The sequence below is a fragment of the Macrobrachium rosenbergii genome, chromosome 6 (assembly GCF_040412425.1).
Source record: "Macrobrachium rosenbergii isolate ZJJX-2024 chromosome 6, ASM4041242v1, whole genome shotgun sequence".
In the NCBI taxonomy this organism is placed as follows: domain Eukaryota; kingdom Metazoa; phylum Arthropoda; class Malacostraca; order Decapoda; family Palaemonidae; genus Macrobrachium; species Macrobrachium rosenbergii.
In genome coordinates this window covers 29961782-29986511 of record NC_089746.1, presented here as the reverse complement: position 1 = coordinate 29986511, position 24730 = coordinate 29961782, and the positions used below count along the sequence as shown (strand labels likewise).

Below are 24730 nucleotides of genomic sequence, written 5' to 3'. Positions count from 1 at the left end.
GTGATTATGTGTCACCCTATGATTATTAATCACATCACCGAGAATGAAATTCGTGACCTTGTGGTAAACAAAAGCTGAAGACTATTAAATGAGTTGCCGGAGAAACTAAAAAGAAATCTGAAAATGCATTAAACGCATACATATTCAAAAATGGATATAACATACAAGAGCTAGCTAGTCAAGAAAACCAGAAGCTATAACCGACAAACGAAAAGGTGCCCTCCTGATGGACAGAATGCAGGACAGATAGAGGGAACTCCAGAAGTAAACTAAGATGACAGTTCCATTTTGTGAATTTTGCTTTGTATGACTTCATATTTATGTTAACTTCTTCTTCAAGTTTGCAAGATTACATCCTACGACATGATTCAAGTACTAGTAAAAATTTTTGAGTATTTACCCTAATATAATACTACTGCTAGGGCTCCGTCGAGCACCTCTGCTTATAGCAAGAACTCAGCTAACGTCATCCAACATGCCATTTTTCTCTTAAAGCTCCCTCCCCTCTCATCACCAAGACCGCAGCTCTCTCCGGGCCCTTTTCCTTCAGAGGCCTCAGTTCTGGGCTCTTATCTTCCCTGCTCTAACCACTTCGAGGTTGTGCAAAGGACTTCCAACTTCTCTTCCTTCTTTGTATTTCTCCATACAATATTTTCTTTGGAAATCGACATGAATATATTTTAATATTGCAACTTTTTTACTCTAATATAAAATGGTATCAAAACTATTTGATTCCGCACTGCTTGTCGGTTTCTTCCCACGCTAACACACTCTTGCATATTATTATTATTGAGATGAACCCTATTCATATGGAACAAGCCCACAAGGGCCACTGACTTAAATTCAAGCTTCCAAAGAATATGGTGTTCATTTGCAAGAAGTAATAGAAGGTAAATAGGAGACGCAGAAAGAAGAGATCAGTTACTAGAAAAGAAAAATAAATTACAAATTAATAAGTAAATAGATAAAAACGTAAGTAAATTATTAAAATACATGGAGAATTGTTGTAGGGTATTAATGAATTGCCTGAACACCATCGGAACCTTTGGCTGGTTTTAAAACAGAAGGGCTCTAATTTTTACTGAACATCCCCAACAAGTAACTCCGCATAAATATATAGAAACAAGTATAAAATGTGCCGAAGTTTCTTCTGCGCAATCGAGTTTTCTGTACAGCGTATGATAAAGGCCACCGAAAATAGATCTATCTTTCGGTGGCCTCGGTATAATGCTGTATGAGCCGCAGTCTATGCAACTTTAACCACGGCCCGCTGGTGGTTTGTCCTATATCATTGCCGGACGCAAGAGTATGGCTAACTTTAACCTCAAATAAAATAAAAAGCTACTGAGACTAGAAGGACTGCAATTTTGTATGTTTGATGATTGGAGGGTGGATGATCAACATAGCAGTTTGCAGCCTTCTAGCCTTAGTAATTTTTATGATCTGAGGGCGGACAGAAAAAGTGAGGACGGACAGACAAATGCGGGCACAGTAGTTTTCTTTTATAGAAAACTGAAAACAGCCAAGCACATAAATACTTAATAAATCAATATAGCTCCTTAGTTTAGAACGTAATTTAATGATGTAAGCAACAAGACAAGCACACTGAACATGAATCTAATAGAAATCACAACGCTACGTGCAAAGAAAAAATAACCTAAAATTATGGTTATAACTAAGATTCTAATTAAAGGAGAAACTGCGTTCATGTGAATGAAGCAAAGGAGATACATCAGGATTTTTCAGTCACATTTACAGCTTCATTCACATGACGCAAGATAATCTAAAAACAAATTTCATCCAGATCAAACGTGCTTGGCAGTATTAAGAGTAACGAGATGGTATTATACATGGGAACGCTGATGAATTTAATAAAAAATGAGCTTAATAGTTTCAGCAGGATTTTACAGGACGGATACAGTATCCAACATTATCATTTTACTATAATCATTATTCAAAATGCAGCTCTTCTTTTTACGGCATGCTGCTGTAAAAAACTTTGTAACAACTTATCTAGTCCAGAATACCGAACCGTTATGGAACTTACATTTGAATAATTATTAACAAAATCTTTATTTGTTTCTTATATTGCTATACGTGGGTATATGTAACATGAGCTTAAAGTGCTAAAAAATATAGACTCTGATGTGATTTTACATCAAAATTTATACAAAGGTATATAGCTACACAAAAAATTAAAGTCAATAAACTTACATACATGCCTAAATCCAAATCATATTCATACGCATTTTGAAGAAATACATACACACATACATACATACGGCCATACTTACATGGTGTTCGTTGATACATTTCTGTTTGCCTAGTATTTCAAGGTATACAACTTTGTGAATACGTAATTTGCTAACATCACTGAAAACATACACCTCCCTTTGCCGGCAAGAAAAGTTAAATTCTTATATGATACTTTAAAGTGAACTGATTTAACTACGATTGCAACATTACTAACATTCTTCTCATTATCTATTTTCAGAACTGCGCAGGGGTAAGTAGAATTGGCTGGATCGTTTTTCATCTATTTTCTGAGTTTAGAACCTTATCAATGAAAAAATATGGACTTGGCCATAGCTAAAACCACCACTCTCTTATTTTCTGAATGTTACTAGATATTTTCTTTTACACTTTAACAGCACTTTCATCAGCACTTGATACTTATTGAGCTACTTTCACTTACAGTAATTATTAAACAGTTTTTCCTGCATGTTTTTACTATTTTGAATTCTGTCTTTACATAAATCTTTCTACCATAGTAATAAACATAAAATCACCCGTTCTTTTTTCTAAGGTAAGGGTTTAAATATTTTTATTTGCCAAAAGGTATTTGTAGTGACCGGAAATCAATCGTTCTTTCGGTAAGTGGTGAGACCATTCATTTTTCATTGGTATTACGAAGTTTTTGAAGATTAATTCGTTAGATGACAGGAATTTAGAATTTTTGACAATTATTTGTAAAGGTTGTTAATTCTCACAAGTGAGGTATTCTAGGATCGTTACATTATTTGAAATAATCAGCTGGTGACTCCATTTACTAATATCAAATATGATACTGTAATAATATTTCCGGAGAACACATTAGAAAAAAAAAACTAGGAGTATTTCTTCCATTCTCAAGACTACATAATTTTTAAATGGTCATCACGTAAAGAATAAATAATGAAGCTCTAGCTAACGTAATATGAGGTTTTACCATGGGAATTTTTCTTGTCATATATTCCCTCTTTTATCAGACGTTCTTTTCTTATCTATCCTTTCCTTTCCCATGTATTTCTCTGATTCTCTTCTCTCTTGATAAGAACGTGAGCTTTCCAAGATTCCTTTTTAATACAGACAACATTCTGTAAGAGCTTAAAGATGCCCAAGACGTATTAAAACTAACAGAAATGTGTTTGTAGTTTAGAAACAACCTTACGTCAGACCTCACGCTGTATTTCATATTCGTTCGCATCGATCTCTCCATGAACTGACCACTTTTTGAATTATGGCGAAGAATCCGGGCACGACGTCCAACTGGCTTCCTGATGAACTGGGGGCCGAGTGGAGTAATTCCTGGGCGACGCGGGGGTCCAAATCCTAGTTTTAGTTGCACGAACTACGCTTGGCTTTAAAGTCTAGATTGTCTTGTATAATGATGCTGTTATATAGCTCATGTATGAGCATTAATATTAGTAAACGCGGTCATGAGTAGCCGAACTGGAACAGGTGGATACGGAGTGAGCCGGGTGCGGTAGCCTGAGTTGGTAACGTCGAAGTTATGAGGAAAAGGAGTTTTGGGTAATACGGGTCGCAGTAGCTTGGCATAGAGTTCAGTAGCTGTAGTCCGGGCCGTAGGCAGCCGGGTTTGGAGCACCAAGCTGGAGGGTAACAGCCTTTGGAGTTACTGGATACAGGTATACCCAGGGTGACTGGACAACGCCTTGACACTGTTACTATTCATGAAAAATAGCTGCTTCTAGGAAAACTGTTATGCACTAAACAATGCGCTCATTATAGATAAAGCCTACTGCATGCTAATAGCAATACATCATCTGCGGTGACCTATTAACCGTTCTGGAACATTAGAGTCAAGAAAACAAGACTTTCTAGTATTGTTGATCAAAGGAAAGCGAATTAAATACTCGTGGCTTGTTTATTTTCAATCTCGTTAAAACGTCCGCTTTTCCAGAGGTTGTTTAGGTTCCCGATATATGATTAATGACGTTAATTAGAAGTCACTCAGTCGGGTAATATTCATACTCTTTATCCACATTTCGTTTGTCTATTTGTTTGTTTCAGCAGCGATGGAATGAATTTTTCTTGTCTAAATGTCAGCAGCATCTTCAGATCTTTATCTCCCGAACAAAACGGCTCCAAATGTTTGTTTCATTCTCCTCAACAGTGATGATTGTGATTTAGACCATGCTGGAGTGGGTGTATCTCATTCATCCACATATTGTCAGCCTCCATGGCTGTGGACATTTCACGATGTCTCTCTACCTTTCAAAACGTATGAAATGCAAAATTCTAACGATAATAATGAAAAAATAATGACGAAATCGGCTGCAAATATAATAAGGGGAAAAACGTTCCAAGAAGGTTCTAAGATGTCAAATGTTGTAAGCAACTCTTGAATACTATAGTTTTTAGTCGTGGTTACAATTCTTCAAAGAGAGACGAGGTAAGTGGAATTCAGAAATATATAATAAAGGCCATGCACCTGCAGACAAGACATCAAAAATATTTAAATGATAAAAAAATAGACATTTCTAGATATTGAAAAAAAGAAATATCTGAAAGAGTGGATCATAAACCCCCTGAAAAAGAGAGAGGCGAAAAGGGGGCCGTTTTAAAAACAATGAAAGAATTTATTACGCCCGAAACGCACTGCTCTCCGGATGAATCGTCGTCCATAGGATAAACAATAGCATACGCAAGGAAAAACGCAAACATTCTTGGCTTTAAAAGCAAATGGGTTGGATTTTGAAAAATGAGAGTAAAAGTAACGTCATTTTCTACATGGAGTAACAAGGAAAAAGGCATAAAGTAGAAGGAAAAACTGAATATTTAAGAGTCTTCTGCATGCGCAAAGGGAAGGAAAAGGTTTGGGCAAAGTAAAAATTTTGATAGAATCATTTCAGATTTCAGACAGTTTCCAACACTTTTTGTTTTCATTTTCCTTCGGAAAATAAAAACAAAATATTTGCTCGAGAATATATAATTATTTTAACATCTTAAGTTTTAGGTTAATGATAATGAATTTAGCAAGTATTCAACTGATCAACGCAAAGTTCCTATAAAAATATATATTTTTCCATCTGAATGAGACGAATAGAAATGGTTCAGGCTATAGAAAATAGTCATCGGTAAGTCGGACTTCTTTGCAGATGATGACATGAACTCTTGGCCAAAGACTAAACCTTTGGAAACACAGAGGGAAGTATTCAATTCTATCATTTAAAAAGCAAAGCCTAACAGACCAGTACGCTAACTAGCGCGGATAACTACTAATAACTGTCATTGAACTCAATAAAGCACTAAATGTTGTTTTCATTTACTTTCTGTTGTTGCAAAAGGGAGCTAGTGGTGACTGTAATGAACAAATGAATTCTTGTGGTATCCAAAAGGGGTTTGGGGAAAAAGTCATAAAAGCTTTTTTAAAAATGCGCTCGTGTTTTCAAAGTAATGTGAATTGTCGTTTGTTTTTACAGTGCCTGTAATGTTTATGCAACGCTTTGCTGGTGACTCACATTTTGTCATTTTGAATTATATGGGTGCGAAGACACTGACGTTTTAACAGTTCATGTGCGCTATGCAATCAGTGATGAAATTACATCCTGTAAAGAGCAGGTTGCCACCTCACTGTTTTTTGCTTGTAATTGTCCGCGATGTTGTATTTTTCTTTAGTCCAAAGGATTTATGGCAAAACACATTTCCGGCGTCAATGCCCTTAATTACTGTTATGCTACCTAGCGAAAATATTATCAAAATCAAGCCGGGGATTGAAAGTAAATGCTTTTCACAGTCTAATTGTTTTTTCCTCTCTCTCTCTCTCTCTCTCTTTCAAAATGGTTGTCGAATGCTTCTGAAATTCTTGCCGTTACTCCCCAATTATTCACGATGTGACGTAGTTTGCAAACGACGTCAGAGTAGAGTTCTTAATGGTCTATTAAAAGTTAAGTGATTAGGCAGAGGACTACAGGGAAGATTTCTCGCACTTGCTCATTTTTCTTTCTGAAAATGAGTGGAAAAATGGGTAAACTGTTGTATGGGCACCAGGTACCGACCCTCTTTTGTTGTGTCTACATATGTATATATTTTTCAACAGTTAACCGTATCCTCTAACAGAGGTAGTATTACTTCCCTAACATATGCCGTTTCATATATCACACAGCGGGGTGATCAGCATACAATCGAACGCCTATATGCAAGCATTGCTATTTGTATGCGTAACATATATATATATAAGCATATATATATTTGTATGTATATATATAGCATATATATATATATATATATATATATATATATATATATATATATATATATATATATATATATATATATATATATATATATATATATATATATATATATATATATATATATATATTATATTAGCAACTCTCATTATTTGCCAATCTTGAGGAATTTTAGAGGCTAAAATAACGATGGCTTGCAGATATTTGGATACATTTGATTGATGCAACGACCCGAAAGGTTAAGTGCCGCTCTCTTAAGTACCTTAAGAGGACCATATTTCTAGCTGTTTGACAAGACCATTTTATATGCTTTAAAAACCCAATAGTTTACGATCTCGATTTACTGCATCATAGGAAAATGAAAATATTTTTTATGGAGCTTCCGACGTCGGCAACGATCGACTGACGACTTTGCCGAGAACATTTAACTTTACTATTCTGTTTTAAAACGTTAAAAAGTGTGAATGAGCAAAAAATACACGTAAAAAGAAGATAAGAATCTCGTCCAGTTTTTACCACTAAAAATATGAATTTCAAAATCTTATGTGCGAGTTCATTCTTTCTGAGGTTTTTTCCTGCTCAAAAGCCTTTCTTCCCTATTTATTCCGTTGGTTGTATGTGCTTTCTTTCCTCCATCTCTGTATTCTTAGAAAAGCAGACTGCGTCGCAGATGTGATCAACTTCAATATAAAGCTTCTCCGCCCTGGTCACCGGAGCGGTATTGAGTCTTTCAGAGATTTTACTGGTTTATTGGGAAGAGATTCCAGTCACGCTAATCATATTTCTCTCTCTCTCTCTCTCTCTCTCTCTCAGACCAGCAGCTGTATTGTAACGTTACGTTATTATATATTCCTGATTCTAAAACATCATAAAGTCTATTTGAATTTTTCGCAATTAATGCTGTTATATTATTTCAAAATTTTTGTTAGGCACTATGTAACACGTATAATCTAGCTAAATAGGCATACACATATAACATAAGACGGACTGTATTACTACACGTTTAATTTACTGATGTATACTCTACAGTGAAAAATTTTCAAATAAAATTTATAAAGAACAACCGCGAGTGTGACAGGGAAGAGTCTTACGTCATTCATATTCATTTTTCCCCACAATTTCCTTCTATTGCTAACTTTCCTTTTTTCAAATAAAAAAAATCATATGATGTTCTGTGACTTTAATAAATCTTGCATCATTCGAAGTCTGCTTATATTTCCACTACATCGTCACATATTCTCTCTCTCTCTCTCTCTCTCTCTGGCTGTCTCTCTCATCTATCGTATCATCATTAGCTCCTATAACAACTTGAAGAGATGCTAAACATCGCCCCCCCTCTCTCTCTCTCTCTCTTTTGTCTCTCCTTGTCTGTCTATCTCTCTCTCATTTATCGTATCATCATCAGCTCCTGTAACAACTTGAAGAGATGCTAAACCTCTTTCTCTGCTCTCCCTATGCTCAGAACTCTGACGGCGCTGAAGGTGGCTTTAATGCCCACAAGGTGAGTCCTCAAAGTATCGTTAGCTTTTATGGCTTAGAATAGAACCTGCTCCTTGAACGGTAAGAATTGGTTCATGTGCACACTGTTTCTTCTTGCTAAAGGTAAATATAGGCAAAGCAATGCTAATATGTTACTTCAAAATTCAATTCTTTGGAAATTGCAAGAAAATTCACATGGATTTTTCACTATTAAACCAAATTATATTAGCTGTTGAGGACAATTCGCCCGTATGCCATTGGAATTTCCTTCTCTTGAAAATTACTATAAAATTCAACTACAGATTGGTGTACGCATAACACGAAAAATAACTTCTACGTTGATGAAATTTTTTACTGTTGAATATTACAAGATATCTTTATAGATTTTACTCAAATAAAACAGTGACTTTAGTTACTGAAGGTGGATTAGCTTTCCTTTACAGTAAAGGAACTTGATCGCATTCATACATATAGTAATTTAAGCTCTACTACAGTTGTATGAGAGGACATTTTAATGTTGCTGATGACGTGTGAATAGATTTTTCATTGCGGTTATAACTGTATAAGTGGTTATTTCATCGTAGCGACGACTATAATGGTGAACATTCCAATGTTGTTCGAACTTGAGTCCTGGATGAGCTAAATGTTACCGATCACACTACTAGGCTCCACGCACACGCGCACACACACACACACACACACACACACACACACATATATATATATATATATATATATATATATATATATATATATATATATATATATATATATATATATATATATATATATATATATATATATATATATATATATATATATATATATATATATATATATATATAATGAATGGATATTTTATTGTTGCTACAGATGGATGACTAACCATTTGATTATTGCTACATCTATATGATTCATCATTTACTTGTTATTACAGCCGTACGAATGAACATTTGACTGTTGCAACAGCTATACGAATGAACATTTTATTCATTCATATGTGTGTATATATATATGTATATATATATTGTATACATACATACCTGTGTGTATACACAATGTATAATCATTTAATTTCGTAGCAGGAGAGGGAGAGAGATGGTAGCGATATAAACAAAATCTCCCAAACAGACGAGTTTGGTGAAAAATACGAATACATTAAATAAGAGTTTTAAGTGACAGACCTATGTTCTAAGGTAAGTCATCAGATTTGTCCTGTCGTCTGCATTAATGATATATCAAGTGAAATACTAAAAGAACGCAGAATCATGTGAGCAATATGAAGAAAAACCTAATTTTGGATTCAGAAATAGGTATTTTTATCCCTCATATTCTTGGATGCCTACATTACCGACAACAGTAACTGTTTTCTTTAACTTCTATGAGATACGATAAAATGATTAGAAAAACGACGTATGCCATTTCAGTCGTAAAACTCCAAGCATAATTTCGTAATTTCTTGGTAGCAAACGAGTATACCAATGAAAGTCAAGATCACCGGCCTCCCAACTGGTCGATATCGACGATGGTGCAATGTAAGGGGTCGCTAAAATTTGGAGGGTCAAACTGGGTTAGGAATTCTTCGAGGGGTCGAGTCGATTGTTCTGTTATTTCAAAGCCCGGCAGTCGTTAAAGAAATAGTTACAAAAAATAATACATTAAAATAAAACATCTGATACAGATATCTGGTTTATATATAATTATTCTGTATTCATATATAATTCTTCTTTATTTTGTGTTAACTAAAAGAACGTTAATGTTACAGTAACTGTTGGTTATTATCAAACGGTAGACTGTCGTATTACTGTTTCCACTTGGATGAGGCTAAGTGCATTTTATACTCACAGTATGCTTTATAGTTTGATTTACCCGATTAAACTATTACCGTTATTCATTACTGGCCAAGTCATCATTGTTATCAGTAGTTAGCTGCAGTATTAGCACAAATGTGTAGAAAAGGAAAAATAATAAGGAAAAAGGGCGAAGAAAATTCTATCCTTACAGAAGGAATGATTGTCATCGATATTATCATTATCTACATTTTCATGTCGATGGAGGATCGAAAATTCTGTAAAGGGGTCAATATTTGGAGTTTGTTTTATTCAGTTCATATTCCTTTTGCTCGTAAATTCACATAGGCTAAATAAGTGCTCAAGTGGATGCTAGTTGCATCTTCATCATGAAGAGATGCTAGGCCATAAATAATGACATTTATATTTCCTGTGCTCTTCTCTCTCTCTCTCTCTCTCTCTCTCTCTCTCTCTCTCTCTTTCTCTGTATATATATATATATATATATATATATATATATATATATATATATATATATATATATATATATATATATATATATATATATATATATATATATATGTATATAAACACAATGCGATTCTTTAAATTCTATTACTGCTGCGTATACACAATGTTTATCGATCTTTTTACTGAATTTTAAAACTTAAATTCTCATTTAGTTTAATGCGTTTTAATTTTAACGAAGAATAGTTCAAAAATTTGCAAAACGCATCAAAGGATATTCTGGTAATTATATTTTTCTTAAGTAAGGGCATGACATTAGATTAATAAAAGTTAACAGAAAATTTGTTTCTTTTATAAGAAGTAACTCAGAAATTTACGATGAACTAAAAAAATTATTGTCAATTTATATTAGTGATGAAAAGTCATATTGAGACGCGTAATGCAATCATGGGTATTTCAGTAACTTGATAAATTAGAAGAATAAAACGTTGATGAAATGGGCAATTGGTATACTAGGACTTAGCTCTAAATCTTACAAGAAAACCTTAACCATAGAAAAAAAAAAGAGCAAAGTTGACCCTTGTCAATATTTGGCAAATGAGGGAGGGCCAACTAGGAAGTGCTGTGGTACATTTTCAGTGATCGATCTAGGGGATATAATGAAGCCACGTGTTGGAAAAATTTAAACTACATTTCATTTATCGTTACCACAACCAGTTTCAGGGGATTCGTGGACCCTCTTCAGCTTAAACACAACTGAAAAGTAGAATGAAGTTCTGACGCTGTGTGTAGTAACGACAAATGAATGACGTTCAGCCTTCCTAAACAACAAAGAAGGATTAGTTTAGGGATATAGCAGGTTGGAGGCTGGATAGGCGAAAGGAAGTTGTATGACTTATAATACGCAGTACTCTTTGGGAATGTGAAGGTATAAAATAGGAGCTTTAAACGGCAATGCGTACACTCGAACAAACCAGTATGGTGATGCAAAAATTTTCCATACATCATTGCTTCTATTTTCATTTTTATTCTTTATCTTGAATAAACCGAAATATTTCTGTAACCCATAACCCTTTTTTTATTTAGTCTAAGGAATCAAAGCTCTCTCTCTCTCTCTCTCTCTCTCTCTCTCTCTCTCTCTCTCTCTCTCTCTCTCTCTCTCTCTCTCTATATATATATATATATATATATATATATATATATATATATATATATATATATATATATATATATATATATATATATATATATATATATATATATATATACATATATATATATATAATATATATATATATATATATATATATATATATATATATATATATTATATATATATATATATATATATATATATATATATATATATATATATATATATATATATATATATATATAAGAATTCTTCCTTGGTGTTTTTACAACAGTTTGTCTATACACAGATACAAACGCTAACGTATATTCAGGCAGGTTGTTGACATAATTTTTTAGTATGATGACATGATATCAAACTGTATAGAGAAGTCAGAGTACAGCAATCAAAGTATCTATAACTGTAAGCAATAAAATATCTCTGAAACAATTTTATTGGCCTTTTTAGCATCTGCCGCTCAAGATTAAAAGTTTTGGTGGAAATCTATAAAGGATTTTGGGGTTTCTTTGACAAATCCTCTCAAATACCCACCAGTATCTACCTGAAAACAGATTCTTACAATCTCACCTTCCACTGAATGTTAATCAAGTTTCATCAATATTACCTCATCAGTTTTCATGAGATCCTGCTGACAAACAGACAGCCAAACGGACCAACAGAATCAAAACATAACCTCTTTGGCTAAGTAATATCACATACGTCTGACATCAGCTGGATTCCAGTACTTCAAACTCTGTCATGATGATTGACCAGTTTAATAACTGTGCATTGCAACAGCTATTTATTTCGGAAACTTCCATAATAATTTAGCGTCAGCCAAAGAGTTCGTCTCTCCCACACGCTTAACTTCGACCCACTTAAAAGTTTTACAGAGCAGAAAGAGAATAACGCCAAGAATTTGCGCTTGAGTAGCAAACAAGGCAACACGTATCCGTAATGAAATCAAACCGAATAAAAAGGTATTTACAAAATCTGTCAACTCATGCATTACTCGAGCAAGAGCCCATCTCTCCAAATTGGTTTTACGGATAACAGAATCCCAGTTAACGAAGCCCTTCACCTTCTCTTGCGGCTGCTGTAGCAAGTTCAAAACTCTTCGGCCTCGAACTTGTGTGTCATCCATCCCATTCGCTAATAAAAACGAAAACAATATGACGCCTGGAAGCGTTACTCAGCGCGCTTTCGTCCACTTCACCCATTTGTTACCGTCTTTTTGTCGATGGGGCAATGTTCTTTCATTAAGGCCAACGCTGCTGAGAGCGAGAAAAGAACAGCCAAGCTCGTCATCGCCTTTGGAGGGATTACGAGATGCAATACGTTCAATTGAGTCGTCCCCCTGGCAGAACAGTTAAGTCCCCTCCCAGCCCCAGTAATCCTTCTGCCTCTATTCTTAACCGGGAGTCGTTTGCGAAGTAAGAACAAGTGTTCTTTTAATCGATCTCTGTTATCCTAGAAGAAAAGCTTTCATATAAAAAGGAGAAAAATGTGAGGCGATATTAAGTAACACTAACGTAATATTGCCTTGTACCGAACATGTTCATCGGAGCCAACGTAAAGGCACTGTGTATGTAGCACATACAGCCTGTAATAATATTACGAGGAAAAATAACAATGATTCATCTAAAAAACACGGGATCAATTGGTTAACTTCATTCACGACTGACACTTTTCAGTGGCAGTTCTCGTCAAGCAAATGATATCCATCAAAGACAATTGTAATCAGCATTTTCTCCTTTTAACGAGCTGATAACTAATCTGAGGTACCCTCATCCCCCGCCCCCACCCCCAACCCCCCACCCAAAAAAAAAGAAATAATCTGTTTCCTTGTCATGCATAAATATAGCTGAGATATAATGTATAAATTCCTTTACAAGTTGTACAGTTCGTAAAAGAAAGTCATATTTACTGATATCTAAATGACGTCCTTACAATAATTATACATTAGCTTCCGCCATGAAATTGTTTGGCCTTTGAATGTCCCAGAAATGTGATAATTTTCTTACCTGATTCCTTTTCACCTGTCCAGTGAAGAAACATAATTAGAGAATCTAATCTCTGGATCATTGTTAACAGTATCGATAGATAAAAAATTATTAAATTTTTATATGATAGGTAGCCTAACTTCAGCGTGCTGTTGCTGTTCCATGATTAATTATGAAACTTTGTTTTAAATATATACAGTACTTCAGACTACTAGTCAATATTCTTTTCCAAAGTAGCCTATCTATGCGCATTTCAATATTCTTTTGCCAAGTAACTGTATTTCAAAGAAGCAATGCTGCTAATTTTATTGCTACATTCGTACAATTAGTAACTGAACTGAGGGGTAATGTATTTTGACAGTGATACTCTAAAATCCTCAAAAGCGAGCAGCTGCGCTGTGTGCGCATCTCTATGCTCATCAATGAAAATGAAACTCAGACTCCTTCAGCAGAAACCACTGTAGAACTCTTCATGTCATTATATCCTCCTGAGATAAAGTTAAAAGCATGACACACCAAGCATACATGGAATGGTCTCAGCTCATTGGTGAGTTCAGAGGTCTTCACCAGGACACATGATGTCTTCTTTTTGCAATGATTTTTCGAAATGATCGGTGTTTTCGTTTTCTTTGTTTCAACATTCTAAAATGACATTTTCACTGAATATGTAGTCACGGAATTTTTAAAGTTTCGCAGATATTAAAAGGTACTATCAAGCAAGTTTAATCGCGGGATTCGTAAAGTTTAGCAAAACTGAAAGAAAATATCGATTTATAATGTTTAGTAAAATTAAAAGGAACTGTTAAGCAAATATCACCACGTCAATCCTAAGGCAGCTGATTTTCCACATGTGAGAAATTTCACAAGATTTGCAACGTCTTTATGACTGACATTGTAAAATTCTTATTATTTCAAGGAAATACTTGTAAGTTCAATATCAGTTTGTTAAGAGAGCCTTTATGACTATCTGGTGAACAACAATAGTGTAGCGGTAGTTGTGGTAATAATAAGAAAATGAATGTCTTTACTACAATTATTTTGGTGTATTTATAACCAATCGTCTTTCTTGACAGAAATTTCTACTAAAATGGCCTGAATTCATTGACAAACCAACTCAAATACTCTGTTCCTTGTCCATCAAACCTTGTACAATAAAGTCTTGAAACCAAATTTCGATATAAAATCTTGAAACCTAAAATGCTGTTTAATGTATTCATGTAATGATAATCTCCTTCTGCATACTGAACAAGATTTCCTTCTTTTTTCAGAAGCGCTTAGTAGGCAAGAAATTCGGTGGTTACTCATGGCCGAGAAGCCTCGAAGCTACGCGTAGGAGGACAAACTACCTCTTCGAGGACCTCGATGAGGTAAGAACGAATGTAACTTGACTATATTCCTCAGAATTAGACACGCAGGGACAATAGCAAAATAAAAAAAAATAAAAAAAAATTAATATCATCTGAAAAGGAGTTTGGTTGATTGGGCTGACGTGTATACAACGTTTCGACTGGAATGGGGAAGGCAGTAGTTTCATCTCCTGATATATTTTTCAAAGTAATGGATAAACAAAATAACTGCAAGAATCGAACAGAGAGGGAGAAAGAGGGAGAGAAGTGAAAATAAACGCAAACGTCATGTGATAATTAAAAAAGTCATCTGATAATTAAAAAAAACCTTCGTTCCACGCGGAAAAAGCCTTCTCTCTCTCTCTCTCTCTCTCTCTCTCTCTCTCTCTCTCTCTCTCTCTCTCTCTCTCTCTCTCCTCCAGCTGCGACACACAACGGCGTAATAATAACGAAGTACATAAATCACTGCTAAGACAGAAATAAATAAAAAAATTTCCTATGAATGTTTTCAACGCAGTGAGGTGAGGATTACCTTGCTGAGAGCATTCCAGTTTTGATTATATGATGGTTTTACAGTTTGTTCTCTCTCTCTCTCTCTCTCTCTCTCTCTCTCAGCTGCTGCCCATAACGGTCTACTAGCAGCCAGGTACATAATACACCTCTGAGAGAGGGAATGAATGAAAGAGAACAGCAAATTCCCATTGTTGAAAATCTAGTTATTAAGAGAAATTAATTCATTAGCTATTCCTCTTACCACCAACCTACAACAGTCGACTGACAACCAACCAAGGTACATGATTTATTGCTGAGAGAGAGAGAGAGAGAGAGAGAGAGACGGATTCCCCAAGGAAATCAAAGTTATTTATGAAAGCAAATTAACTGGGTAAATTCTGCTGAATGCTCATAAAAGGACCAACATCAGAGCAGAAAGGGTCCCTAAAATTGATCATTCATATAACATTAGTCCTCATCACGAGACGGGAGAGCGGCGGGGAAGGAGAAATTAGGTATCCAAAAAGGATCAAAGTTTCCGTTGAAAGTTTTGTCGTCCTGGATCCCTCTTTTAAAAAACAAGAGACAATGGCGAAGAAGTATTAAAGATCAACCCCCATTAAGGAAAGATTTTGCGCTATCGTTAGTCTTTTTCATACCTAATTAGCAGTTTTCAAGCTGCATTTTCTCTGCATTTGAATATCTGGTTACGCGATAAAAACTAACGTGATTATTTTCGGTAATTTTCTGGAAGCCTATTTCTTTTTATGATGGTCAGTTACGAAAATACTCGCGCCGCTGGTGTTCATTTTCTTATAATCATATAAATCTATAAATTTTTTACACACATACAAACATACATACATACAAATGCATCGGTACCTGATGAAGATTATTTACATACATACTTGGTTAAGTACGTACAGTCTACCCTCACCTTCCCGTTCCCTTGAAGTGCGTCACCATAGATGAAGCGTTTTGACCTTAAGCCAGACCTTATTGTCAAGTTGTATACAGAAACTCGTGTACACGATGTAGCCTATCTGGAAAAAGCTGTCATCTCAGGAACCGATGATAATTAAAATAATGCGAAAATTCAGTAGAATATGGGTCAGCTGATGGCACAGTTCACAAAATATAGACAGACTTAATTCAACAAGCAGAAAAAAAGTGATATGCGGTTGTTGCTTCTGTGTAATTGCACACGTGGATTTTCGCCAACTGAATACAGGATCTCTATATAAACAGTCTACTTAAACTTTACGTCAGCGGTAAAGTAGCACTTTCAAACTTTAGTCTGGCACCCACTTTTTAAGGCTGACTTTGACTTTTGAAAGAAGTTTGTGGACACTGAACATCATAGCACAATGTCATTTACCTGTACCTATATAAAGATCAAAGCAGTGCGACAGACAACAGTAGTGAGGCAAGCAAAAGTTTAATAAAAGTCCCCTCTTAATAACAAGTACGGTCAAATACTATTGATAACTATAATCTTATCAAAATGCATGGCTCATCTGCCCGTGGCTAGACTGGGGCTCCTAGGACCTAGACCGAATACTGGAGAACATTAGAATGTTTCGTTATCTAGACATCAAATCATCGCATGTGATCAACAGTCGTCAAGATATGTATGAACTTAATAAGGAATAATTTCAAAATTACTTTTTTGCTTATTGTAAATGAGTTAACAATAAAAGACCATTCCCGTGATTTACCATCAAACGGAAGTCATTTCGTAAAAGAAATATTTTTTCGCCACGCGTTCATGACATGATTATTTTCGATCATCATTCAATTACTTCCAATCTCAAAAATACTTAGAAGATACAGAAAAGCTTGCTTCTTCTAGTGATAAGTTTCTCTTGATTTTCCTCCCATTTGTTTTCAAATACTAATTTTCATTCCTTGGGATGGAATTTCTTCAAACTCTGCTCTGTGCGTTTCATAAGTCAATGACGTGGAGTGGCCATCACCCATACGAGCAAGTGACCTCGGCAGGCCGTATTGGAACACCTACTAAGGAATTCAGAGCCGATGAAACACGGTTTTTCGGCAACAACCTTTTACCAAAGCATCGGATAAAGGTGAAGGTTGGCAAGTGTATATTTTATACCCTACCTGATTTTTGCAAGTATTATTTGGTACCTAAGTTCGATAGTTTTGATATTTATAGAGTAAAATGAAGTCGCCGATGCCGGAACCGAGAAAATCACAGACAAGGATCCTAAACCAATTCGTTACGTAAAAGTAATAGGACGTCATGAGGCTCCGCCCATCCACCAGGTAGAGGGTGAACGGATATGCTTACAGTCTAGGCTTCAACAAATTCGATAATGGCCAGCAGGATAAGGAATTGTCCCCGTGGTTGCAAGACTGCATTTGTGCAACGGCTTGCCACTTTGTATACAAGCGAGAAGACCCGTGGCAAATTTATTATAGCGTGAATAGGTAATTACTTCTATAGTGGGTAATAATTACTTGGCCACCCCAAAGTGTGTGCAGGAGCTGTCAGACAATATCTATGAGAGCGTGGATTCGGGAACCATTCATCATTGACATCGCTAGCGACGATGAGAGTGACGATGAAGACATTTTGTACATAAATTATGTATAGTATTAAAACACAATGATTATAACAGTATGTTCCTCATTCAAACCGATTTCAATATATTTTCCTTTCCATGCACGTTAAAAACGAAGTATATCAATATAAATCATGTTACATTTGATTCATATTAAGTAGGTAAATAATAGCTTGCCCTCAAAATCTTGACTCATACCATTACCTTTTATTTGCAGCGAGTATACGAGCGCTGTTTAGGGTGCTGTATGATATAAATAAAAAAATAAAGAAAAATAGCTATGGGTTACATTAACTGAAATTAAACAATGGCGTTAACCTTCATACCTCCGATAGCTGAGGGAAATGAGGTATCACTGCTTTTCATTTGAATTCTACTTCTAGTGACCGCTCCTGACTTGCTGCAAATAGAAGGCTATATATAGTGTCGAAACCTGAGATAAAACAAAGCTGATTGTCGTTTTGTATTCCCGCCCTGAATAGATATAGATCTAACAAATGAACTGTAGACTGGTTCATTATGTGGATGAATTACATGCACCGACTTATTTCTAGAGTAGAAACAATACGAATATCAAGAAAATGGAAGAATTCCAAGCTAACAACTTAGCCCCAACAACTGCTGTGGAAGTTGCGATGAAACCTCTACAAAATAATAATAATAATAATAATAATAATAATAATAATAATAATAATAATAATAATAATAATAATAATAATAATAATAATAATAATAATAATAATAATAATAATAATAATAAATAAATAAATAAATAAATAAATAAATAAATAAATAAAATTATTGAGAATGCTCGCCATCATTGATATCGCTGAAGCCCAAGATGGATACTAATATTAATTAGTGAATATGTCATCAGCAAATGGGCAGAGCCACAGTGAAGAAACGTTTTCCCCATATGTAAACTTCTCTTCACTGTGGGTGGAGCCTTATGACGTCAAAGGTTAACGTCACCATTGCGTTCAAAACCCTTACCTGCGATTTTGATGGCTCTGGCATAGGAAACACACTTTTACTCCGAGAAGTACCAGAACTATTGAACTTAGGTACTAAATAATACTTGCAAAAATTAGATAGGGTTATAAAATATACACCTGCCAACTTTCACCTTTATCCGATGCTTTGATAAAAAGGTATTGCCGAAAACCGTGTTTCATCGGCTCTAAATCCCTTTAGTAGCCCAGCACACAGTACTGTACTATAAAAACGAAACAGTGAGGCAGCACACTGATTTTTTTTCTCTTGATTAATTATTATAAGAATACGTTATTTAAAAAACGAACTTTACTGTCTTACATGGTAACGAAAGCTTTGGAAAAGCGTTTAGCAAAGCGTTCAGCGTCTTGTAAACAGACCTACGGCAGACAAGGCAAAGTCATTACTTTCGATCTAAGGCTTACGAACGACTCATAAAATGAACTGTTAAACCGGGCTAACATAAGAAAGTAATTTTGTCTTTTTAGAATATAAGTGCTCTTAAAAGAACGACAAACCAATATAAAGACCTGCCAAATCAATAGGTATAGGCCATGGTCGAAGTAGGACACAGTCTTCGACCATGGGATGGGTCTAGGGTTTCTTTTCTCCTTTTTACCCCTTCAAGTCTATTTTTACCTTGGCATGATGATGAGTTGAATTTTACCATCCATAAATTAGTTTTATATCTTAGAAATTATGATGTACATAGAATAACCATCTTACCAAATGAATAGTTTGAGGGCATAGGTGTTGCCTAGGGCCTAGGTTACCAAACTACGTTTTCTCCCTACCACCAATCTGTCAGACATCCTTTGATGAAAATAAACCAGGATTTGCTACACAAATAAGAAAATACGAATATTTTTTACTGTAAATCGAATGGTAGTTGTTTTCTGCAGTTTGTTTACGTCTTCCTTAAATACTTTCACCAAGTGTGGCGGTTCACAATTTCGTTGAGAAACCACGTTTGATAAAATGCATTTTATCAAACAACTCTGACATTGGCTTTCACGTGTCTAAAGCTGAAAAATGGATAGCACAGACAGTATCACACAAGCCTACCTACTGCAAAGAATTCTTAATGACTGACAAAATACAACTGGTGTCCCAATCATCAGAGTTAACTGTGTAAAAGACGAGAAGTGTTGACACAAGCAGCAACTAGCCTACTTTTTACTATGCATTTACTGTATAATAACGAAAACATCGTTTTTACTTTATATCACTTGGCATATATAAGATTAATGATGTTCTGATTTCAAAACTGAAATCGTGACAGCACTTTTGCACCGCAGTACTATGCTGAAAATACGAGACAAATGAACAGAAGGCATAGCGGCATCTGTAACAAGACATTAGCCTAACTGGCTAGCACAAAATAGTGGGTCAGTAAAATGCAATATGCTTTGCTTACCTGTGAACTGTTATTCCGTTTTCCCCTGGAACATTTCTGCGCCCGTTTCTGCAGTTATATGCTGCACAACATACCATTATGAAGATAATGAATGAAATAAATTGCGTGACACACTAAGCACATATTCACACACTGAAGGATCTACGACTACAACTCTGCATTCTGCAAGCAGCGTCGCCCTGGTGGCGGCACAAGAAACTACGTAGTACTAGTGTACAGGAAACATGTCGTTATTATTAAGCCTCTATGGTGCGTAAAGATATGAATAAATTTATATCTAAAGATATAGGCAGAATCTACAGATTAGCCTACATTCAGAGAGCTGTGCATTTTAATAGCCGCCGTGACTTCTTACCCTTACGATTTCCTTAACTTTCGGGAAGAGCTTTCCATTGAAAGCCTCGAATCTGAGATGGGAGACTAATGCAGGTGGTCCTCGGTAACCTTACGCTTACTGTGTATGTTAGCTCGAATCCTACATGAAAAAAAGAGAGATTTTTCGTCACTTTCCAGTTTCAGGTTTGATAGTTTCGGTGAAAAGCATGTCCGAAAAGTAAGGCGGGTTTGTTGGGGGGGGGGAATCGAAACGTTATGAATAAATGAGTTTATTAGTGACTCCATCAAGCATTACGCCTCTCACCGTACCTACCACTTCGCTGTCTGAGCATTATAGAATAACTGTTGTTGTTGTTTCTCTTCCGAACAATGAACCATCTCAAAGTAGGCCTTTGGCATGCACACCTTGATAAAATCTAGGGAAACGGGTAGGTGCCATAGGCTAGCTGGTTCCCTTTATGTAGAACCAGCTAATTTAGCAGTACCCTGCATTGGTAATGCCGTCAGTGAACCTCACACAGTGTACTGCCGGCTTTACTGAAGGGTGTTCCCAGCATCCTTACGGCCGCGGCCCTTAGCTGCACCTACTTTTTAGCCTTTTACTTTCAGGGGCGGCATTTAGGCGGGGGCCTGGGGGTGGCAACTGGCCCCCCCGACTCAAGTTGCCCCCCCCCGCCTCAACTTGCCCCCCTCGCCCCACCAAGCCCCAAAAAGTAACAGCAGCTGGTTTTCCATTATTCCTACCGAAATTCAAATGTGTCATCACATTAAGTTATATCTGTCTATTTATCTATCTATTCTATGTGCTTCAAAAAGCACATAAAATAGCTCAAAATCAAAAAATCTCCAGGTGATTAGGCTCGCTTCGCTCGCCGACCCGCCCTCCCCATCAAAAATCTGAAATGACGCCTCTGTTTACTTTACCTCCATTTCCGCTTCTTTTCTTCAATCTTGCTGTCCAGCCTCTTTAACTATCACTCCTTTAGATTTTTGTGCTTCATCTTAATTTTCTGAATCTCCTTATCTTGCTTTCCAACCACCCCAATTCCCTCTTTTCACTTTCTTGAGCGCTAAATGCCCGAAAATTTCCCAGTGATTGGCTTGACAGCCTAAATTTCATGAAATCATTCGTTTTGCGTTAAGATACATCAGGACAATAAAAGAACGCAATTTTCAAAAGTACATAGAAGTAATTTTGTTAGTATTTATTAGTATCAAAATATAATTTTCTTTGACAGAGAATCCTTTAAATTGATTCCGTTCCTCTGCTTTCTTTCAGAACGCCGATGATTACAGATTCCTCTAAATTCAAGCAGTTCTTCCGTTTCGTCATCCCTGCAGGATTCTTCGTCAACACTTCAGGAAAATTTCGAGACCTTTCTTGCTTTCTTTCTATCTTTCTTTCTTTCCATACTAATTCTTTTCTGTTTTTATTCTCCTGTTATTATTTACATTTCCTTCCTAATTCATAGGGCTCCTTCATATTCTGTCACAAACCAATGTACTTATTATCACAGGGCGATCTTCCACAGTGAACATTCATATAACATGTTTATAGATCGGTAGCTAATTGGAAAATAAGATGGTAAAATAATACACAGTTAACCCTGAGAAAGTGGTGAAGCTTCTTTATTTTTATGTCTTTTTCCACAATTCATTTTTAACTTCTTGAATAAAGTGACTATAAGAGAGCATCCCTTCAAAATCACGAGTAGAAATGAAGGCAGAAAACCTGTTTTGACTCAAATCATTAATTTAACTGGGATTTACTTATTTTTTTACTTTTATTTCTGTGATTCTTTACGACTAGTGATATGACGAGGAGGAATTTATACTTCATCTGTACTATTTTAAGTTCCATTTCTTGTGTTCTTTACGTAACAAAACTCCCCTTAAAATCAACTTTCATTAGGAGCATCAACTTAATGAAGTGGCTGATAACATTGAGCAATTAGTATGTCTTACCTTTGTGCATGCCACTTTATACCTGATGTGTTCACCTACAAATTATAACTTCGTCTTCCGTTAAAAACATTATTACAATTAAAGCTTATTTTCATCCAGATTTCAGCTTTGCAATCTCTTCTTACCTCTCTTCCTCTTCACATTAGTAAGGGTATTCGGAAGTAATGTTTCTTCGAACAAAGTACCCTATTCTATAAGCTACCGCTGAATTCTCTTCTGAAATATGCGTATCACTGTCTTAAACGTCTGTTATATTATTTCAAGAGGCTGGACAATTATTTTTTTAGTTCAACAACTTCCAATGAGCTTTCCTTTTCCTCTGAATGATGTTCAATACCAAAGAAATGTATCTATATCAAAAGAATAAAGGTTTTACAATTGTTACGGTCACGTTCAGTAACCTCTGACTAGAATAAAAATTTACAGGCTACGAGAAAAGAAATGAATTTCCTTTGTTCTTCAGCATTTCTCTTATTGTTTCATTTTACCTCTCTCTGAACTTTCAAGAAGACAGCAATTTACTGCCTACGTTTCCAGCACCAGGAAACGTAATCACGAGACTGCAAATACATATAAACCTTAATTACAAACATTGCAAAGATACAGCACAAAATCATTAGTTTTCAATGCAGACAAGGCTCTGTTTTGTTTTATTCAACTGTTCAAAATTCTTGTGTATTTACGTATATGCTACTGAAGCTACCGTGACGTTTATTTTTGGTTTTAGTGTTTATATGCAAAGTCGTCCAGATTTTTATTCCGTCACGTAATGCCTGATATAAATGTAAATACACAAAACTTTATATATATATATATATATATATATATATATATATATATATATATATATATATATATATATATATATATATATATATATATATATATATATATATATATGTATATGTAACTATACAGTCTTGACAACAAAGGTCACCGACGTGGAAAAAAGTTATTAAAATGAATCCAATAATGACCTGTACATTTGAGATATTTCATCGTATAATGCCCTGAAATGCTCGTATATCCAATCAAAGAAATGCCCTATACTGGCTAGAGATTCTGGAGGATTGTAAAATTAATAAATAAAAGGAAGGACCGAATGGAGGCCCATAGGTGGAATCCCAAAATAAATCACAATGTGATGGTGAGAGTTATAGAAGATGGTGTAACTATTTTCTCACATGTCGGTGTCACAGCAGACGTGGTAAGTAGTGTTCATTAAAAAATAGAACCCTTGTTGAAATAGCACCACTAAAGTCGATTTAAACTATTTTAGACTTTTTGACAAAGCTTCTTGTAAGTGCCTTATTACAGCCTATAATCAAACTGGCTGTCAGGCAGTCAGTGTCTAAAGCCATAAACAGTATCTAAGGTTGCTTGGTTTAAATTAATCTGGCGTTATGTCAGTACAAGGCCTTGCCTCAAGGTAGTACGTGTAGAATGTTGAATAGGAATAAGAGAACTGGTATTGACATCTGGACTCAGCACGACCAACCGAAATGTCATATCTGACGAGAGTTCAGATTACGTGAGGATTGCGAGGCCTAGCATGGACCTCTGGACTCTCCGCCAAAAGAGCAGTCTTACCGTAAAGGTGAAAGATCTACTCAGCAACATTACAAAGAATTGGCAGGACAAGGACTGGTATGTAATCATCATAATTGACACATGTAATCACCCTGGAACAAACGCAGTATTGAAAGTTTTATGTTAACTTATAACATTCATTTTTTCCCCAAACTAAAATGAAATCGCCTCGTTACAGAGATATGTGGCATCAATTATCCAGAAAAATGCATCTTATAAGGATATACTTAAATCACATCACGCGTGTTCTAGAGATGATGAAATCACCCATACAAAAAACAGGCAATAGTGAAGAAGACTAATAAATATCATCTTCTAAGAATTAACAGTTACAGTGTACAGACAGATGTAAAAATTAGAAGCCTTAAGTTAAAATAAAAATAAATATACATTCACCACCGTTTGTCATTATATTTTCTGACAAACATAAGTCGTCAACTCATTTAAGGAGAATATTTCCAGCTCCGAGAGGATAACAGATTAGAAAACTTAAAATATCATCTCCCCTGAGAGTAAAATTCTTTTTTTTTTAACCTTTCTTTTTACACTGCCCTTTGGAGGCGCTCGGTTGCTATGGTGCTCACACATTTTAGAGCTGTCCACGTAGGTGGCTCCTCAAAAACTACGCTTCAAAAATTGCTGCAATTGCCTGGACTGA

The 24730-nt window shown here is 35.4% G+C and overlaps 2 protein-coding genes across 4 annotated transcripts in view; one reads left to right on the top strand and one right to left on the bottom strand.

Moving 5' to 3' along the window:
- MED21 (mediator complex subunit 21) overlaps positions 1–20340 on the bottom strand; it is a 215570-nt gene extending 195230 nt beyond the window's left edge. Inside the window, exon 1 of one of the 2 annotated variants that reach the window (XM_067105421.1) lies at positions 20182–20340. Coding sequence is in view for 1 of the 2 variants with exons in the window: in XM_067105420.1 (XP_066961521.1) it covers positions 20182–20258 (77 nt within the window). In the remaining variant the exon portion in view is untranslated. The remainder of the gene's footprint in view (positions 1–20181) is intronic. The other variant, XM_067105420.1, reaches the window with a different exon arrangement.
- Positions 1–22864, top strand: part of LOC136839412 (uncharacterized) — an 84549-nt gene extending 61685 nt beyond the window's left edge. The window contains exons 4-6 of one of the 2 annotated variants that reach the window (XM_067105418.1): positions 2495–2506; positions 14617–14715; positions 21797–22864. In XM_067105418.1, the coding sequence (XP_066961519.1) occupies positions 2495–2506; positions 14617–14715; positions 21797–21823 (138 nt within the window). In that variant the 3' untranslated portion in view covers positions 21824–22864. The remainder of the gene's footprint in view (positions 1–2494; positions 2507–14616; positions 14716–21796) is intronic. The other variant, XM_067105419.1, reaches the window with a different exon arrangement.
- The last annotated feature ends 1866 nt before the right edge of the window (positions 22865–24730 follow it).